General features: G+C 39.6%; 2 protein-coding genes across 3 annotated transcripts in view; one reads left to right on the top strand and one right to left on the bottom strand.

The window, feature by feature from the left end:
* Nucleotides 1-838, top strand: part of SPG11 (SPG11 vesicle trafficking associated, spatacsin) — a 79,215-nt gene extending 78,377 nt beyond the window's left edge. The window contains exons 40-41 of one of the 2 annotated variants that reach the window (XM_026479831.4): nucleotides 216-391; nucleotides 645-838. In XM_026479831.4, coding sequence (XP_026335616.2) covers nucleotides 216-391; nucleotides 645-697 — 229 coding nt within the window. In that variant the 3' untranslated portion in view covers nucleotides 698-838. Of the gene's footprint in view, nucleotides 1-215 lie in introns of both variants that reach the window. The other variant, XM_026479832.4, reaches the window with a different exon arrangement.
* On the bottom strand, nucleotides 737-20,510 carry EIF3J (eukaryotic translation initiation factor 3 subunit J). Its single transcript, XM_026479833.4, has 8 exons — nucleotides 20,352-20,510; nucleotides 20,162-20,265; nucleotides 10,698-10,752; nucleotides 10,113-10,204; nucleotides 6,228-6,342; nucleotides 4,223-4,384; nucleotides 2,855-2,928; nucleotides 737-2,523 (listed from the first exon to the last, which is right to left on the bottom strand). The coding sequence occupies exons 1-8, from the start codon at nucleotides 20,389-20,391 to the stop codon at nucleotides 2,392-2,394; spliced, it is 774 nt and encodes a 257-aa protein (XP_026335618.1). The 5' UTR covers nucleotides 20,392-20,510; the 3' UTR covers nucleotides 737-2,391.
* Between the last annotated feature and the right edge of the window lie 395 nt (nucleotides 20,511-20,905).

The following is a 20,905-nucleotide window of genomic DNA, read 5'->3' as shown; positions in this document are numbered from 1 at the left end:
CCTCAGGGGCCCCCTTGGGAGTAGTGCGCTGACTACAAATAAGGCAAGCATTAAGGTAATATTTTTAATGAAATAATTTCAGTATTATCTAGTACCCCCTAATACTTGTTTTAGGTAATTTCTCAAATCCCAGGATCCTCTTCTAAGTAGCTGTGTCAGAGTGACCGTCCTCACTCCAGATACAGCACCTTAACCTGTACGTTATGTCTGTCTAGATATAAACAACACCAGCCGGCTGACACAGTTGTGAAAAACCTGAAGAAGTTACTCACATACTGTGAAGATGTCTACTTGTATTACAAGCTCGCGTATGAACACAAATTTTATGACATTGTAAACGTGCTGCTGAAGGACCCTCAGACTGGCTGCTGTCTGAAGGACATGCTAGCAGGTTAGGTGGATTCAAATGAGAGGAGGGTGGTTATTGCCGAGATGGCCTCGGTGCCTGTTTTCTTGTACTGAGACGAGGTGCTGACAGGTGTTTGTGATCAGAGTAGAGTAATGCGTTGGGGATATTTGTTTTCGAGTCGTAAAACCCCATGACTGACCATAACCAGTCCTCTGTGAATAGTGGGTAAAGGAGGAGAGAATTTTCACAAGGGAAATTATTATTTAAAAGTGTTCATCTGTACCACTTTATATAGGTATTGGTATGAAGACAGAAAGCTCCATCTTCCTGAAGGCTGCTTCTAGTTAGAGATACAATATTGATTAAAGAATTATCTGTGCCTACAGATTCCAGTTTCAAAGGAATTTAATATTATTTACACAGTTAAGGAACAGATACATTTCCATTTGTTAGAAACTGATCTCTATAATAAAATAGATTTTAAATTCATTGTATGTCATTATTACTGCCAAGGAAATCTTAGCCCTTGTCTGCCTTAAACAATCTTTATTTGCTGTAATTATTGCTGTGTAGTCACTGCTTCTGTTAATTCCTCAAATCATTTAGGTGGTCCTGTCTTAGTAGTCTAACAGAACTCTGAGGTTCCTAATTCCTATTTAAGAGAAATTTAAAACATTTTTTGTTCTGTCCCTGCTTTTGATTCTCTGATGGTTTCAAAAAAGACTCCAGCCACAAATGTGGTTAAATTGCTGAAAAGAAAATAGATAAGAAAGATCACCCAATCTATGCTTACAGCCATAACCTGAGTAACAAGCTCAATTACTCCAAATAAATAAGCTCTTCTAGTTACTTAATTAGGCCTGAGTATCTAAACAACCAAATAATTTGCTCAAATAAATAAGAGGAAGGCAGCCCTATACCGTTGTTGCTCTGGGGTGATACTATTCAGGGCCTGGCACATCACTTTCCGTCTTAAAGCTGTAACTGCTCGTCAGGCATTAATTAAGCTTTTTAAGTATACAGAGAACTCTAATCCCAAGAGCTGTGTTCTGTACGCTCCAAAAACATCTCTTGGGAGTTAACACAAAATTTAAGTCCTCACAATAGTGATTTTATTAAATTAGTTGCTTTATAAAACATTGCAGATGTCATAATTGTTAACATAACAATTTACCAAACTGTAGTCAACTGGTGCAGTTTGCTGAGCATGTTTTATAAAGGAAAGAAAATGCCAAAACCCTGTTAAAGTTGTTCCATTGCAGCCTAGGAGTACAAAGGAGAATTGTTTCTCAGACACTTAAATCAGGGAAATAAAACAGGTGAGCTTCCCTCCCCCATCTGAAGCACTCCATCAGCAGAACAGTCTGATAAACAGAAACTAGACAGTCTATGCATTCGAGAGATTCCACAAGTTGTAATGCAATGCAGTAATGGAGAGGTTTACCTTCTTCAACTTCAAAGTTGGAGGGTTTTGGTCATTTAACTTTTAAATATCAAGCTAGTGCTTTTCAGCCGTTGTATCTTCACTCTGAGATAAGCAGTCTTCTTCACAATGTATTTTTTTAATATCCTCACGCTCAATTTTAAGACAAAGCAATTTTAATACTAGGTGCACACCACATGCCCTTGCCGCAAACTGCTTTTCTTGACAAGTTATGAAGTAGTTCAAGGAGGTATGGTTAAGGCTGTATTACTGAATGGTGCTGGTAAATACTACACAATTTTTGTCATGTTGCAAACTTTGTTTCCAATTCAGTGACTGCTGCTATGGAATCAGCAACAATGACAACATTATTAGGTTTGTTTTTTTTTAAACTATGATTTAGTAGCAACTGAGGTTCCCAATTTTAACCCCTTGGCAACAAGATCCAAGTTCCCTCATTCGCACATTAGCACCTAAGTGTCAAGGGGTTAAATAACCAGCACAAAAGATACTGCACTTCTGATTGTAGCATTTGGCAGAACTGAAAGAAAAGGAAGTTGTGCTACATGTTGAAGGGATTGTGGGCAACAGAAAGAAGACACCAGGAGAAGAGAAAATGTCACATGAAGTCTTCATAGTCTTGTACGTATCCTCCGTCATAGCCACCATAATCTGCCAGATCGTCTTTCATGGTAGCCTTTAATCCCCCTCCAGGGACCACACCTTTCTTCTTCTTTTTGGCTTTGCTTTGCTAAAGATAAAAGAGAGTTAATTCATGAGACTACTATATTATGGGCACCTTTTCTGGTACAGAAACCCTCAGACGCCAAAGCCTCTGGTACCAAAAAAACCTTTAGTTCTCAAAAAGGGAAATCCCATACCCTAACCCTGGGCAATTTCTATTAATTCCAAAAAGAAAACTATGACCATGTCTGTAAACAAAAGGATGGTAACGGCACTCACACTCCTGCTCTGTTCCAATTTAAAGTTTTAGTTCAGGCTCTTACTACACCTGTTTAGAATATTATGCCTACACCCATGTCCTCATGTAATATGCATTTCCCCCACACGCTTGCTCTTACCTTTTCTTGCTTTTGTTTTTCACTGCAAAGCACAGTCAATGAATTGGTAATCTTTTTCAAGTCATCAATTTCCACTAAGGAAGAAAAAAAAAAAGGAATACCATATCTAATTTGACCATCATTAACTTCAGTAACTTTGAAAAGACTATGAATTTGTCCTGTTAAACATAAGATGGTAAGGAATCATTCAGTCTGTGGTTAGGCTCACGAATCAGAACTATTTAAATTTCTTTATAATGAATGACCTGTAATAACCAAGACACCACTGTTTAACCAAAGAGAAACGAGAAGTATCTTCAGAGCTCACAGTGCTCCCTACCATACTTCCTTAATCCACACCCGTGAATGGGCGGTGGGGGGCGGGGGGCACGGAGGATAACCATGCCTTTCCACAACACATCCTCACTGACCAGTGAGGAGTGGCTGAATGAAGGTGGAACAACAATTCTTAAAACTACAAATGACAACTCTCCACACCTTGGGGTCTCCATTTTCTACCACAGGAACTAGAATAAAACTAGTAGTGTCTCAGAAATCTCAGTGTCCCATTGGAGACAAGCCTGTTTATGGGACAATACATCCTTCCATCCTTAAGAGAAATATCAAGCTGGAAACAGACACCAATTTACAGCTACCAGAAAAGTGTCTCAGTTCTGGTTAGAGTGCACCTTCAAACATGGGGAAAAAAGTATGTGCAAATAAAATACCAGCTATGGGTATATCACTAATCAAATTCAGAACCTCCAGCTTAGTAAAGATTTCTCAAGGAAAACCCAATTTAAAGTTGTGTAGAATTCCTTTTTCTTAATCTTAACAGCAAATACTAGCAAAAACAGTCCCTTCCACATTAGTCCACTCCACCCCTGGTTTTTAACTCCCACACACTCTGCCTCTGAAATGAATGACTCCTCTCAGGGCATGGCACCACACCCACGGACTCAGAGAATAGGGACCAGCTCTGTTGAGCGACTTAAACCGAATCACAGGCATCCTTGTTTGTAAAATGAACAGACACGTGCTGTGGTCTCAGGTCTAAAATTCCATATGCTCAGGGGTCATTTTCCCCAAAAAATACTTCCTAGTCTCTTTAAGATACAATTAGATGAAAGAATAAGCTAGTGTTTTATTAGCTGCTGGGTCAGCAAAGCCCAGATGTCCCTTTTGGGAAGCTATTTTAAAAACATTAAGAAGGCAGCCTCAAAAAACAAAACCACTCACACCATCTATTTGCAGAATATTCCCAAGGTAACTTCTAAAAAGCAAATTCTACATTTATTACAGAAAGCAAAAAAATAAACCTCTATCCTCCTGAGTATGATGTGCCCTTCCTAAAATCTACCCACCAAGATAGAAATTAGAATTACTTACATGAAATACACACATCTCGAACTAAGGCTTCCAAAAAACTGGCATAATATAGTGACTTTTCATATTGTGTAATTTTATCTTTTAGTAACTTTCCAAACTCTGTGAAGTCATCTCTTGAAGATGGGTTCATAGCATCTATTCCATAAACTGTATTATTAACACCTGCAGGAGAAGAGGGAGCACTAAAAATATCAAAGATTGTTTTCAAGTTTATAAACCAACTAGCTGAACAACCCTGTTATTTCATGCTAAAGCACAGGTTCTTAACCTGGTCCATTGGAGTCCTTGGACAGCATTCAAGAGAGCTGTGAAGTTGGATCAGAAAATTTACAGCTTTATTTTCACTAACCTCTAATGTTTCCTTTCATTTTGATTACAGGCAACATATCACAGTGATATTAGCAAAACCTGTTACCAGTAAAAGATCAGGTATTTTCATATCACATTAGTTGTAGTTGTCTTGAAATACTGTTTTCAAATTACATTACTTACTAGACCTGCCACTAGATCTTATTTAATGCATTAATAAAGAAGCACATTATTACTGTATCTCAAGTTAATATTTTGATACCTATTTCAATATAATAGGCTTCCTTACTAAGTAAAATCCTGTGTATTTTATACTTTTAAAAACACTGTATTAAGGGACCCATAGTCTTCAGCAGACCACCAAAAGTATGCTCTTAAAACACAGGTCTAAGAATAGCCCACAGCAAAGTGCAGAGAGAAGGAAAAAGCAAAAACAAAAACAAAAAACAAAACATGGTTCCTGTGAAAGTATCCAGCTAAGTGATTCCAGAGGCTAAGCAGGGGTAAACCATGTGTTAAATCCCAACAGAAAAATAAATCTGGCCTAAAAGGATTCTAAGCTAAGAAGACAGTACACTCTGTCTCATCCTCAATAGTAAAGTAAATTAGTTGTTAACAATATCACTGATTCAGTATTTTGGCATGAGAAACACATCATTAAAATCCTATTAACCAAATGATGCCTGTATGAATGCATGTTTTTGCCTTTGAATCTATAATTGTGGTCCCATATTAGAATTTATAGGTACCATGTAAACTCTTCTCTTTAATAAACACATGGGTGGCTTTTACCATCCTCTGGAGACACTGGATAATGGCTGCGTGCCTTCTGTGAATGCAAAGCCAAGCACACACCAGAACCCAGGAGCACCACAGCAACTCCTCTCAGACTGCTCGCAACTCCGGGACAGAGAAGATCAAATGTCCCGCAGAAAGGAGAATGATCGTTATAGCCTGCTTGATCCATTTTAAAAACGAGGAAGGATGGGGGTAAAAAGCAAGATAACTAGGATCCTTCTTAGCTCTAGGTTTCAAAGTTATTTAACTGCTTCAACATGATCTTCTACTCTGAAAAGTACTCAATAGGTAATGACAACAATGAGCTTAATTAAACAAAGTGAGAGCTTTTATCTATTTCTTTGGCCATGTTTCTTACTTTACCCTTTACCCCTGGAACACTCTGAACTCACCTACGTACAGGACCCTGAACATGTCTTTCATCTCATGTACCAACCAGAGCTGCAGGGATGGCACACGGCAAATGGAAGCCCTCCGAGGGCCAAGAAGGGTCACAGAAAGAAATGACCCTGAGCAAAGGCACAGCCTTATAGTCAGTTTAACATTTAAACCTCAAAGCTGTAGGCCTCACACATTTCATCCAAATTTCATCCACCTGATAAAGGTATTTAAAGCAGCAGTATACTTTATTTGGGTCCAATGGCTTATCTTAATATTTTACTGGATACTCAAGACAATTATTAAAAAACGTGAACATGTATCTCACTCCAACTTAAGCAATGAAATCTCAAATATAAACATTAAAAACTACTTTCTAATACCTAAGTTGCAGCCAGTATTATATTATTTCAAAAAAGAGGTTTTCTAAACTTTCATAACTAGTAACATTTCCACTGTATTCACCTGGAACGTCACTACTTCACTGCAATCACCACCACCAGCCCCTCCCCCCCCTTACCAAACGTTTCTTTTGCTAATTCAAGGTCTGATTCTTCCTGTAATTTCTTTAGCCGCAGTTTATCTGCTAATTGTTCTTCTGGTGTTAGCACTTTAGGTTCTTCAGGTTCTTCTAACTAAAATGAGACAGACAGGAAGTTTTAAAACAGCTGGCATTATGATGGACCGTACATTTTTGTGTCGTGTGAATTTTTTTTATAAACACATACGAAGTGTTTATTATATTTCAGGCATCTTTCTAAACACTAGGATTTATTTATTAGAGAGAGAGAGAATGAGCACGAGGGATAGAGGGAGAGAGAAATCTCAAGCAGACTCCACGCTGAGCGAGCGCAGAGCCTGACATAGGGTTCACTCCCATGAACTGAGATCACGACCGGAGCTGAAACCAAGAGTCGGATGCTCAAGCAAATGTGCCACCCAGGCGCCCCAACACTTTAGATACTCTTATCCTGATTTTACGTTAAAAAAAAAGTCTGGGGGCGCCTGGGTGGCACAGTGGTTGGGCGTCTGCCTTCGGCTCAGGGCGTGATCCCAGCGTTCTGGGATCGAGCCCCACATCAGGCTCCTCCGCTATGAGCCTGCTTCTTCTTCTCCCACTCCCCCTGCTTGTGTTCCCTCTCTCGCTGGCTGTCTCTATCTCTGTCGAATAAATAAATAAAATCTTAAAAAAAAAAAAAAGTCTGAGGCACAAAGAGGTTAAGCAACTGGCCCATGGTAACAGAAGGTTAACAGCTGGTAATGTGAGAGAACGGAGACTGGAACCCAGGAGACTGGGTTTATTTCCAAAACAGCCTTTTAAAAAATATGGAATTGAGACTACAGAAAAGGGAAAGATTGCACTCTCATGTTCTGCTGCTAAAGACCGTATTTTGAAACAACCTTTCTAGGGCAACTTGGATATTTCCAAACCAAAAACTAAAGAAAATGGTTTCTTTATAGGGGGTGACAGGGAACAGGATGGAGAGGATAGAACAGGAATGGATGTCTGAGACTTTTCGGAGTGCACCATTTCTGTATAGTTTTGACTTCTGAAAACATTTCATGTTTAAAAAATAAAGTTAGATAAAGAAGAAAAGAAAATCTTAAAATGGAAACAAATGACTCTAAAATGTATATCAAAATACACAGGGAAAATAATACAAATGACTTCAGAACCCAGAACGTAATTCTACATCCTTAGTAGGATATAGTCTAAACCCAAAAGAACTGCAAGGAAATCCTAAACTTGATTCAGTAGCTTCACATTATTAGTATTACTACTATACATTATTAGTATTTCTCTTTTTTTTTTTTAAAGATTTTATTTATATATTCGACAGGACAGAGACAGCCAGCGAGAGAGGGAACACAAGCAGGGGCAGTGGGAGAGGAAGAAGCAGGCTCATAGCAGAGGAGCCCGATGTGGGGCTCGATCCCATAACGCCGGGATCACGCCCTGAGCCGAAGGCAGACGCTTAACCGCTGTGCCACCCAGGCGCCCCACATTATTAGTATTTCTACTGTTATTGTAGAAAAGCTAATAAAAATTATGTTAACGTTATTAGAAACCAGAATTTTCAGAATAAGAGAAAACATCAATATGAACACAACACATATACTCATGTACATTTATTTATTTCCTAGCTTCACCCATAAAAAGGGTCTAGAAGGCAAGGCCACCTCAGTAACAGTGAGTACTACTAGCAACTAGATTTGGCCTCTAAATATCATTTCCAACTAAAAAAGAACCATAAAGTAGTAGCTGATTCCAGGCCTAAAGAAGAGAGTTTACCAGGTGAGCCCAACATTTCTTACCGTCAGAAATCAAGGAAGTTTTCAAAGATTCTGTCAAAAAGATGAAGACTGGAACTTAAAGGGTTTCCTACAGGCTAAACCTGGGACAATTTGAGCATCAAAAAAGTAATTACCGTATCTGAGTAAAACACAATAAATTTATAAAAACCTCTAAATCCACAAATATACTCAGAAAGAAACCCACAAAAATCTCTTTTTTCACCATTTGAAGTTATTATTACACTCCCTCCTTACTCTGAAAAATTGGTAATTAAAAGAAAACAATTAAGCTTTTCCTCTTCCAGCACAAACCATATCCAAAGTAACCAAACAGCAAAGTTTCTTACTTTTTTCTTACTTTTTCCTCCCTGGAAAAAAAAGCCAGCCAGTAACAAATGGAAGAGAAATCACAGGAGGAGAAAAATCACCAGTCTGCAATCCCTAATAAAACTAGGCAACAATCATCACTATACTTAAATGGGTGAGAGGCTAACGTCAAACTGGATTACTTGCAAGGATGTGTAATTTTATAACAGAAGGATCAGGCTGTTACCACCTTAACTGAGTGATCAATTTTAGCATCACTAATAATAGGACAGACATTATGTGACTCCTGGTGTGATGTGATGCAATACAAGCACACAGCATGACCTCTCAAGGATTTCAATTAAAAATGTTTAATCTGAGGGGCGCCTGGGTGGCACAGCAGTTGGGCGTCTGCCTTCGGCTCAGGGCGTGATCCCGGCGTTATGGGATCGAGCCCCACATCGGGCTCCTCCACTATGAGCCTGCTTCTTCCTCTCCCACTCTCCCTGCTTGTGTTTCCTCTCTCACTGGCTGTCTCTATCTCTGTCAAATAAATAAATAAAATCTTTAAAAAAAAAAAAAATGTTTAATCTGAATCCAATCAAACGTTTAGACTTATCTGCCAAGTTACAGGAAATTGCAACTCCAAGCAATCAGACAAATCAAGAAGGTGGGATGTTTATAAAGACAACGGGGCCCCTCTCTTCAATAAGTCAATGTCATTTTAAAAAGAGACACTCCAGAGACTTAGGACATGTTAACAACCTAATGTAATACAAGTTCTTTGTCTGAACAAACCATACATAAAAGACAATTTGGGACAATCAGAAAAATGCATATAAACTGAATACTAGAGAATGTTAAGAAATTACAGTTCATTCTATTAGGTATGTAATCATGTGAGAAATAGTCTTGCTCTTTCAGAGATGCATACTCAAGTATTTAAAGATTAAATACATAATTCTGTTATGTACTTGATTATATTTTAACAATAACAAAAAAAGAGATGAAGCAGATATGGCAAAATATTAGCAACTGTTAAATTTAGGTGACATATATGATTATTCACTTTCTCTATTTTTATGTTTGAAATTTTTCTGAATGAAAAGTCAAGAAAAAAATTAAAAGCTATGATCTGATATGAAGATCTGATATGAAGAGATTAAATGATACATTAAAGGTGAAAACTATAAAAATTTTAAAAAGTTAAGAAAAGCAAGGAATAAGAATATATAGGAGTATCCAAATCCATAAAGATACCTCAGTGATGTAAGAAACTGATATTCTCTTAAGGGATAGAGGGAGAAAAACAGGATATATAAATGAAGAGTTGGGAGTTCTTCTTAATATTGATTTTTTAATCATGTAAATGTATTTTCTATTAAAAAAAATTAATACAGTATTCCTGATCTTCCTCTAAATAATCAGGAACAAAAACACCTATATAGTACATGGCAGAGAGGTGGATACTTTTTCTATTTCACTCAATATGTAACTGCAAATAAAGACTCATCACAACTAGAAAGAACTGCAGCCACTAGCAAAAATCACTGACTGTGGTACTGCACAATCATGACTGTTCCCAAATGTTTGTGGAAACTTAAAAGGCATTCTAATACATAAGCTTCTGAGTTAACTTTTTGAAAAAACCACAAATTCAGTTTGGGGATTCGCTTATTTGATAGTGTCCATTAACAGTCTTTACAAAGTCCTTCAGATTGCTAGGTAATACTTGCGGTATGTCAAGACACTGTACCACTACTGATGTGAGAATTCTGTATTGCAGGAAATGAATGGTACTTACCCTCTTTTTAATTTCTTCTTGCCTTTTCTTCTGTTGCCGTTCTTTCTCTTTTATTTTCTCTGCTATTTTTTTCTTTTCTGAAACTTTTACTTCTGAAAGAAATGTTTTAATCAGTTACCTTGAATATTTTGAAGTTTATGGATGAGACAGACACGTAACACTTGTATACTTCAAGAGACCAACTTCTCCCAGCTCCAGTTTCATATGGTGATTTATAGGCAAATAAGAATGGGAAAGTTCTGGGACTCTTCCTTTCTCCTCTCTGATCTGACCCCTAAGACCCAAACACCTCCCTCATATTTCCCAGCACTTTCAGCAGGATTTAGAGCATTAAAATATGAGGCCACACCCTCTACTCTCTCCTAACACCAGCACCCAAACAGAAAGCAGCAGGCAGTATCCAATTTGATGATGATTTGAGGAGAAAAGATACGGGAGAAAAGAATAAAGGGAGAACAGAAGGATGTTTGGGTTTCTAAACACCAGAATTTTCAATTTTGTGAGCATTCTATCATGTGTCTTAACATCAGCACTACATGCTCACCAAAACAGAAAACCAAAAATGAAGGAACCCCAGTGGCTCACCTGGCTTTACTTCTGCTTCCTCTTTTTTTTCATCATCATCATCATCCCAGTTATCCTAAAGAAAAGGACCTCTATTAATAATTCTCGCATGTTTACTTTTCCATATGCACCTTATTATCAACTTTTCTAACTCCACAGATACAAGTTTATTAGAATTTTTTTGGTATTGCATTAAAATTATAAATTAATGTTGGGGGAACAGCAATCTAATTTATGATGTTGAGCTACCCTAGCCAAGGAAAAGGTCTTTCCATTTATTGAAGTTTACTTTCATATTTTTCAAGGAGTGTTTTAAAGTTTCTTCTTAGGGGTGCCTGGGTGGCTCAGTCCATTGAATGTCTGCCTTCGGCTTTGGTCATAACCCCAGGGTTGAACCCCCAGTCAGGCTTCTCCCTCTCCCCACCCCCACTCCCACTTAAACTCTCTTATGAGTGCTCTCAAGTAAATAAAATCTTTTAAAAAAAATAAAGTTTCTCTCTTAGAAGTTTTGTGAATTTCTCTTTAGGTTCATTCCTAAGAATTTCTGTGTTCCTACTGTAAATAGGGTTTTTTTCCTGTTATGTCCTCTGACTGGTTATTATTTGTGTATATAATTGGCTTTTATGTTAATTTTATATCCTGCTACCTTGTTAAAGACGTTTGTTTGTTTATTTATTTATTCATTCATTCATTTATTTATTTAGAGAAAGAGCAGGGGGAATGGGGGAGAGAGAATCTCAAGCAGACTCCCCACTGAGCGCGGAGCCTGAAGCCGCAGATCCCATGACCCGGAGATCATGAACTGTAACCAAGAGTCTGACGCTCAACTGATTGGGACACCCAGGTGCCCTACTTCTGTACCAATTCTTATGCCTCCACAACTGATTTATCCAACTGCACTGCTAAACCTCTAGTACACTGTGAATGGTAGCAGCGGTAATGATCATTATCTTCTTCTCTCAATGGAAATGCCCCTGGTATTTCCCCATGAAGTAGATGCACCCCACCACATTTCTGCAGTAAAAGTTATCAGTCTTTTCTTCTCTTGCCTGTGGATTTCAAGTCAGCTTCTTCTAGAACATATACACTTTCATTGTTTTTTCATTTAGATCTCTGGTCCATGTGGAGTTTTTTCCCTTGTGTGGTATGGAGTATGGATCTAATTCTCTTTCCAAATGGTTATCCAGTTGTCATAGCATCAGTTATTAAAAAGTCCACCTGAGTCCAGTGATTTACCATATAATAAATTTTCACAGGTACTTGGTCTATTTCTGCTTTCTATTCTATCCCACTGTCTATTTTCTCTTCATGCACCAATACCACACTGCTTTCCTTACTTTTAGCATGTTTTTATATGGGCCAAGGCTAGTCCCTCCCTTATAGGTTTTTCAGGATTTTTAGTGCCTGGCCATTCTTGTATGTTTGTTTTTCCATATTAACTTTTATATCAACGTGTCTAATTCTGTAAAAAAGCCTCTCTGCTAACAAAATACAAGATAACCAAGCTAAAACTACTTCTCTTAGAGTAATTTGCAGCTGTTTTAAATAAAAAACTGAAAAGACTTTATACTTCTTACTTTCCCAAATGCAATGGCTCAATTATTTCAAGTAATATTCCATTCAACACAACCCTGATTAATGAATTAAATCCATATAATATTTAAACCCAGTATTTAAGAGCAGTCAGAGCTGATCAACAGCTGCTTGAATCCACTCCCTTACTTGGGTGGGGCACTTTAAGGTGGATCTATGCTCTTGTCTTCTCTATACCTAACAGTCACTAAATATAAACTGATTATCAAACAATTTCCCAAAGGCTCCACAGATTTAGAATGTTTGAGTTTAATAGGGACAGACACAGCCTTGTATTTAGATAGGGCTTTAATCTATAGGTAGCCTGGCCATTGTCTCAGCAACTACCAGGCACACTATCACATGCCATTTGAAGCTGAACCACAGAATTGCAGATGCAAAGCAGGAGGCCCTGATGCCACTGGAAGATGTAGAGGGTGACTAATGTGCCTAACGATGACATCAAGCTTCTGTTTTATAACAAGACAAGTCATAATCTGAATCAGTCTAGGTATTTAAACTAATCAAGCCTTGATTTTAATAAAAATCTCTAAGTCCACCAAAGAACTAAAAAATCCTGATTAAGGCTGCCATACAGTCTACAAGCAGAGTAGAAAGAAGTATGTATAAAAGTAAAATATTTTGGGGCACCTGGGTGGCCCAGTCGGGTAAGTGTCTGCCTTCGTCTCATGTCATGATCCCAGAGCCCTGGGATCGAGTCCTACATGGGGCTCCTTGCTCAGCGGGGAGCCTGCTTCTCCCCCTGCTTGTGTTCTCTCTCTCTGACAAATAAATAAATAAAATCTTAAAAAAAAAAGGTAAAATATTTTTATAATCACCTTATTTTGGCAATTTAACTCACGTTTCAAGGTTAACAGACTAAAAGCAAACCTGCTGGTCACTGTTGGGACATCTAAGAAATTAGAGAGCAAATGTCTGTATAATCTCACTGGTTTGCTTAAGTGCTTGTTATCAATATACTGTAGTACAAAAGGAACTCTAGAGCTAAAAATAAAAATTAACCACCAGGAGTTTTTTGTTGTTGTTTTAATCTTTACAGAACACAAAAAGTTGGGTCTATGAGTGATATACTGCTTAGGCGGTGCTTCAGACAGGAAGACCATTTGCTTACTTCAAAGGGGTACATATTCACCACTCTCTACTAATAATAGTGATGATGATGATGATGATGATGATGATGATGATGATAAAGCATTTACCAAGTGCTTACTTTGCACCAGGCACTGTGCAAAGGGCCTTACGTGTAGTAACACAGTTAACCCTCACAAAAGGTCTGTAAGTAAGGTGGTTATCCCCATTTTACAGATGAGAACATTAAGGCCCTGAGACAGCTATCCCAAAACCTCAGTGAAATATAATGAAGGAACCAAAAAACAAAACAAAACAAAACAAAACCACCAACCAAAAAAAATGAAGGAACCAGTTCTAAATGGACCAAAATTCCTTTAAAGTGTCATAGTAAACATAACTTCTTACTTGAGCCCTGAAGTATACAATAACTATCTGAGAATTAGGTCTCTCCCCACCAAAATGTGTTCTTTCAATCAGTTCTGGAATGAGTTCCCCTGGAATTGCAGGAAAGCTCATCAAAGAGAAGGCTATGGCACATAGTATTATGCCAAGCTACAACTCTATCAGTTACCTACCTCAAATTGCCTGTCATCACAGGTTTTCTACTAATTTTACAAAACTACTCTAGCAGCCTCTGGTATTAGGAGGCCAAGAGAGGAGAAGTATGGCTAAAAATGAGCAGCTCCATCACAGTACATCCAAAATGGAGAAAGAGATACATCAGAGGAGCATTTCTCAGATCCCTTTCCCAGTAAAACATCAACCCCACTCATATCACTGCTCCCTCAGTATCTCATTTATACCAACTCTATGTACCACCCCTATCCCTATTCCTGGTTTCCCCATCAAAGCATAAACCTTATTCTCAAGTTAAACTGTCCCATCGGTGCAGACATAATGAGGCTACCTAGAATTCCACCGCAGAATGGATTTCAGAAGCAAAAGCAGTGGCTTCTGTCAACAAGTCCTGGGAACAGCTATGGCACCTGCTCCTGCGTTCATAAAAGAACCATGAAAGGCAAGCCTTGCCAGTCACCCTCACCCCTGAGTGCTCAAAACAAATCTGCCCTGGGGATGCCTAGGTGGGTCAGTTGGTTAAGCATCTGCCTTCGCCCAGGTCATGATCCCAGGGTCCGGGGATCGAGTCCCACATCGGGCTCCTTCCTCAGCGAGGAGCCTGTTTCTCCCTCTGCCTGCATCTGTTGCTCCCCCTGCTTGTGCTCTCTCTCTCTCTCACTCTCTCTGTCTCTCTGAAAAATAAGTAATATTTTTAAAAACAAAACAAAACAAAAAACCAAATCTGCCCTGAAGCTTCTACCACATCGGGGACAAGTCCCTAAAGAAGGGACCATATGATGTTAACAAAGAGACTAGTCACCCTTCCAAACAGACGTAACCCCAAAAGCAGGTAAGGTAGTTTTCCCCAAGAACTTAAAAGTTTTTGTTTCCTTAGTTATAAAATTTGCAAGTGCCTAAAAAGTACACGTAAGGTAGAATGTCGAAATCTGCCCAATTTTCTATAAACACTAGGACTTTGTAAATGTTGACAAAAACTTCAGATAAAATTCAAAAAAGGTTCTTCAAGAAACAACTAAAATTAACACATTTAAATAGTGAGTAAATCTGTAATTTAGTAAGCTCTAAATGGTTATTTGGTTTCAGACAATACCTATCAATAACCAAGTAAATTCCTTACCCAATTATTTTTGGTAGGTAATAAATCTGCCAACTATAACATTCAATTTATCTTCAAAAGAATCACCCGGGTTGCTCTTGTAAAATGGCTAGCTTCCTTAAAACAGAGGCAATTCATAAACTACTTGCTTACCTATACTCTTCTATGGATACACACTCAACATCATTTGAGCCATTTCTCTGAAAGAGATGGCTGCTTTTCAAGTTTAAAACCTGCTTCGCGATTGAACATGACTGAGAAGTGAAAACAAAACAATTTTAAATCCTGCTTTTTAAAAATTTCTAATAATATAGTCAGTAGTTGGCTAATCTGTCATTTTTATCATGTACAACTACAGAATGTCACATGCAATAACAGAACACATTTAGGGCTGAAAATGCTTTCCAACTTAAGCAAGATATATTTATAGATCGTCAAATAGAAGTAGCTTCAAAGGAGGGTAAAATTCTTCTGCTCCATAGCAAGAGTCCATTAATTAACAGATACTCCTTTACTTTTCTTTAAGCAGTTTGGTTTAGATAAAGAATAACTTTTTGCAGGATAAGAGCCTTTTACTGATGTTCCATAAGCTGTACTGACCTGCTCTGAGAGGCCTCAGAACTCTGTAACAGGCTTCTGGGAAGGCTGAATTTCCCAGTAAAGTTCAGTCTTTTAGAAGAAGCCCAAATGTTCTTCCATCATCTCAGAACCGTGCTGTCTTCTGGAAGCCAAGGTACCTTCCTCAATAAATTCTATTTCATTTAATTCAATTCATTAAGTTTTTAGCATCCTACTATGTGTTACAGCTCAGCACTCAGTTGAATTCCATCTCAATGCCTACCTGTCTCATATGTGGTACTGTCATTAATCAATTCTATTTTAAATGCTTAGGCTAAAGCAAGATAGAGATACTGAACACTAAACAAATGGCTTATTTATTTTCAGTCATCCAGCATGACAAACACATTAGGTAAATATTTTTCAGTAACAAACATGCTTTCTAACTAAAAACTTACTAGTTTATAAAAACTATCAGGGAACTGAAATGATACAATTGAGACTTTCCTCAAAATAATCTGGTTAGGGGAGGAGAACGGTAAGTGGAGATACAGGAAAAAATAAGATTGTTCATGGGTTTATTAAACTTTACCTCTGTTTATATTTGGAATTTTTCTTAAGTTACACACACACTTCAAAATACCCATTTCTTGGCAAAATGCCCACCTTATGAGTATTTCCCAATAATCTTCCATTTGTCTGAAGTAGAGATCCCCTTCTTCAGAAGTGCTATTTCCAATGTTTGAAAAATGTCCTTACTCTGGTAGATTTAAACTATTAAGCCGGATAGGAGCCTAACAGATGACTGGATGGGTAGGATGAGACAGGCAGTTTTCAACTAAGTTCATTCTCAGATCTTTTTAAAAAATTCTATAATCCAACATTACAGGAGCAAATGCCAGAGATGTTTGAACACAGCCAGGAGAAGTTTCCTCAAAACAATTCTACACACCTTGAATAAATCCAGCTTTTAATCTATTCTATACTGAAAGGCTAGGAGACTAGTAAAATGGAGGAAAAGTTGTATTGTCCCTGCTTGCAGGGGAGAGGTACTCACTGCCTTCTCAGTCAACACAACCTGCACATCACTCCAGCAACAGGCAAGGAGTCCAGTGATAATACGCTAAGTGAACAATTACTCCCACTACCTCTGCATAACATCAGGATAGCAAGAAAGGCAAAATAAAGCAAGTGTGACAGGAGAGTATGCTTCCTAGTTCTCATCATTTTTTTTTAAGGACTTTATTTTTAAGTAATCTCTACACCAAACATGGGGGTAAAGCTTACAACCCTGAGATAAAGAGTCCCATGTTCTGCCAACTAAGCCAGCCAGAGGCCCCTAGTTCTCATCTTTTTAACTGGGAAGAAGCATAGGCTTCTCTCCTCATGAATATTAACAATTCTATGGTTTCACCTAAGTCCATTTCTGTCACTACCAGACAGTTATTTGAAAAGTCAAGGACAGCAGAATGTTTTAATGTCTACTGAAAGACAGTAAACTACTGAAGCAAATTACTGTAACAAAGACCTCAGTTTTCATTTCTCAGGACATTACAAATAACATTAAATCTATATTCTTAATGGTTAAACACTAGATGATGACATAAACTGAAGAACTTATTCTGTTTCTGCAATATCTTACCTTTGAAGACTTTATTTTTTATTTATTTACTTTTTAAAGATTTTATTTATTTATTTGACAGAGAGAGAGACAGCCAGCGAGAGAGGGAACACAGGCAGGGGGAGTGGGAGAGGAAGAAGCAGGCTCCCAGTGGAGGAGCCTGCTGTGGGGCTCGATCCCAGGACTCTGGGATCACGCCCTGAGCCAAAGGCAGACGCTGAACCACTGAGCCACCCAGGCGCTCTGACCTTTGAAGACTTTTAAAAAATTCATATGTTGTACTATTTAAAAGTTATTATTTGATGTCATGAAAACTAAGCCTTGTTTTTGTATCCTTACTAAAGAATTAAGTACATAACATGAGAATTCAGAAATTCGGTATCACTCACTACCATCCAAAGTGACAAAATTCAACTAATTGGTAAACTCTGAGCGAGCCAAAACTTGCTTGATAACCAAGGTCATCCCGTTCAAAACACAAAATTCACAGTAAATTGCCACTGTGGAGAGAACTTACTCTGGAGCTCAGGAAATCAAAAAATGTGGCACAAAATAAACCCCAGATACTAGATCTAACCAGTATATTTTCCTTTAGCCAGAAAAATTTAGACTACATCTTGAAGTAATAGAGTATTAACATTTATTGAGTGCCTCCCAAGTGCTAGGTAACTCTGCTTAATGCTAGACATATTAAATAATTTAAGGTGCAAAACAGGGGCGCCTGAGTAACTGAGTTGGGGTTGGACTCGATTTCGGCTCAGGTCATGATCTCGGGCTCATGAGATGAAGCCCCGCCTCGGGCTCCGCACTAGGCATTAAGCCCGCTTAAGATTTTCTCTCTCCCTTTCCCCTGACAATAAATAAATAAATAAGTAAGTAAGTAAGTAAGTAAGTAAATAAGTAAAATGCAAAAGAACCCACTGAAGTTATCTCCTATAATGAAAATTTAGATTGGGAAACTAAAAGGAAAGATTAAAAAACTTGTTTATAACCACAAATAGAGAAAATGTCAAGGCAATAATACACACCCAGGTCTGTCTGATTCCAAAGCCCAGGAATCAAACTATTCCTTGAATACCATAACTTGGGAATCTTGAAGAAATTCAAAAGAAATAAACCAACATTTCAACTCAGAAACAAAACGGACAAGTTCAGTTTTTCTCCAAGATCAACTTCAATATTTATGTAAAAGAATTAAGATTTGCATAAAAGAAAGAATCTGCGCTGAAAGAGTGGACAAGATGACCTTTATGATCTCTTACAACCTGCAAATCTCTTAGATCCAAGTGCTCAGAATTATATTTATTAGGACTGACACCCTTTAGATCCAATAATCTCAGGAAGGCTACTTCACGGTATCACTTCAGACTACTCCATTTGGACTTCAGTTTCTGGTACTTCTTTCCCGATTTCTCTAATCTTTTCTTCTCATTTGCTAAATTATTCCCAATTTTCAAAACTGATGTTCTAACAGCTGCATCCAGTAAGCACAGAAAAAGTGAAAGGACAAATCTGAACTGAAGGCTCAAAACAGAAAGTCCACTACAATGTAGGGAGGTAACTAAAGTCTCAATGAGACTGATATACAATCCATTCCCATCCCTTATAACATATAAATGGAGCATCTAAGTATCTTCACAAGAGTACTACTCATTTATTAATCCCAATGTGTGCAAAGCTCACATTATTCCTGAACCTCAAGCTGTTCCATAAATTGGTCATCCACATCATCCGACTCAGGAGAAAAAGGTAAAATCCAAAGAAAAGTAGTATTAAGTTCATAGTAATTACCCAGCTTAAATTTTCTCAACCCAAGCAGAGGACTTAATAGGGTTCCCAATATGTGTTGAAGGGTAGAAGTTAGGAAAGTAAAACATCCACTAAGCGAATCAAACCAAGAGAAACCATTTTCTCAATTTATACAAAACTTTATCTGCACAAATATAAAAAGATCTTGAGAGTTCTGTTAATAAGAATCTTAACATTCTGGGCTTGAAAGGTTTGTTAGCTACTTAAAACAAAAACAACAAAAAAATAACGCACTAGTCATACTGTCCTCTGAAGCCATTTGATGAGTCCCCAGGAGTCTTCAAAAACAAACGACAAAGGTACATCTGGTTCAGAGCAAGAAGGCATAGAAGAAAAACAATGGTCCCCTCGTCTATTCCAACCATTATTTCCCTAGGTGCTGTTCGTATGTAGATAAATAACTTACTCTGTCAACTGTCCGTTTTCCAGCTCCCTGTGTGGACTACCTGTTTCTGACCACTAGCCGCTGGCTATCTCAGTACTTGGTTCATCCTTTTACCACAGGGTGGGGGAGGGAAGCCTAAAGTTATTTTACTTTATTGTTTCTTTTAATCTTGTGTAAAAAAACAAAAACAAAAACAAAAAAAAACAAACAAAAAAAGACAAATTAAACCACAGTATTTCATTCATCTAACTGCTCGAACAAACTTTACAAATGGGCCTTCGGAGACATTTATAAATGAGTTACTGCCCCTAGGGAGACCTGAGCTCAAAAAGGCAGGTGGGCTGCAAGACTTTCCATATGGGAAAAACCATGGGGCTCAATCCCCAACTTCCCAGATCCTTCTGGCGAGCGTTTCCAGACCGCGAAGTTTGCACGTGGGCCGGGCCCTGCCGCTGCTGTCACCTCCCGTCGCCAATTGGCGGGTGGGATCCAGGCCTGGGCTCAGACCCTTAAAGTAGGGTTGGGGTAGGGGCCGCCACCAACCTCGCCAAGAAAGTCTAAAAGGCCCCGCTGCTCGACTCCGGCCCATATGGCCAGCGAGCAGAGGAGAGAAGGGCACCGGGGAGCCCTACGCTCGCGTCTGGACCCACAGCCCGCAGGCCCGGGCGGCGCCCCTGGGCCCAGAGTCCACCCGCCCGCCCCTTGGCGGGCATCCTCGCCCGCGACAGCGCCAGTACACTCCCGCGCTGCCGGGAGCCCCGGCCCGCACCCACCTTGACGTCCTCGTCCTCGTCCTCGCCTTCCCAGCGGTCCCCGCCGGCGGTGCCGCCGCCCCCCACCTTCCGCACCGGGTCTTCCACGGAGAATGTGTCCGCGTCTACGGAAGAGAGCGAGCCGCGTTAGTGCCTGCTTCGGCTTCAGGTTAGCGTCGGCCCAGGCCCTGCCCCCGTAACTTCTCCTCACCCCAGGAATCAGAGTCCCCCGCCGCCGCCGCCGCCGCCATCTCGAACCGGGTGTGAGCGTGTGTGAGGGGAGAGCTAGCGCGGAGTTAGCGCGGCGGAGGTGAGTCACTGGCTTTGCTCTCGTTGGCCGGCGCGGGGCAGGCTGGGACCGTGGCTGACTGTGCGCCGCGACCCAAGCCCCGCCCTCTCTGGCGGCGGCGGCAGGGCGACGCGCGCGCAGGCGAGAAGGGGGCGTGGAATGCGGCCGCCGGCGCGGTTGTGGGGCGGGAGGGTGAGACTGAGTGTAAAATACTACACGGTGTGGAGGTAGTGGTCTTGGAGGTAGTGGGCGGGAAGAGAGGAAGCTGCCGGGACACGGCTGCCCCAGTCTGGGCTCCGGGAGGAATCGTTACGTGCGAGGAATTTAGAAGGGCGGCCCCTTGCCTGGCGCTTGGCCCTCGCCTGTCCTCGCCAGCCCTCCCCAGCCAACCCAAGCCCCGCCCCGACGGGTCGGGTGCGCCCTCCCTCTGTTCATTTAGGTCGCCGCTCGGGGCTGTTGGCGGATACCAAGGAGAC

The sequence above is a fragment of the Ursus arctos genome, unplaced genomic scaffold, assembly GCF_023065955.2.
Source record: "Ursus arctos isolate Adak ecotype North America unplaced genomic scaffold, UrsArc2.0 scaffold_36, whole genome shotgun sequence".
NCBI lineage: Eukaryota > Metazoa > Chordata > Mammalia > Carnivora > Ursidae > Ursus > Ursus arctos.
The sequence above is the reverse complement of the archived record's forward strand: the minus strand, read 5'-3'. Positions and strand labels throughout refer to the sequence as shown.

Coding starts and splice junctions, on each gene's coding strand:
- EIF3J (XM_026479833.4), bottom strand. CDS start 20,391: ATGGCGGCGGCGGCGGCGGCGGGGGACTCTGATTCCTGGG. Junction 4,385..6,227: donor ATTAGCAAAAGAAACGTTTG/GTAAGGGGGGGG, acceptor CTTCTCCTGCAG/GTGTTAATAATACAGTTTAT. Junction 2,524..2,854: donor AAAAACAAAAGCAAGAAAAG/GTAAGAGCAAGC, acceptor TTTTATCTTTAG/CAAAGCAAAGCCAAAAAGAA.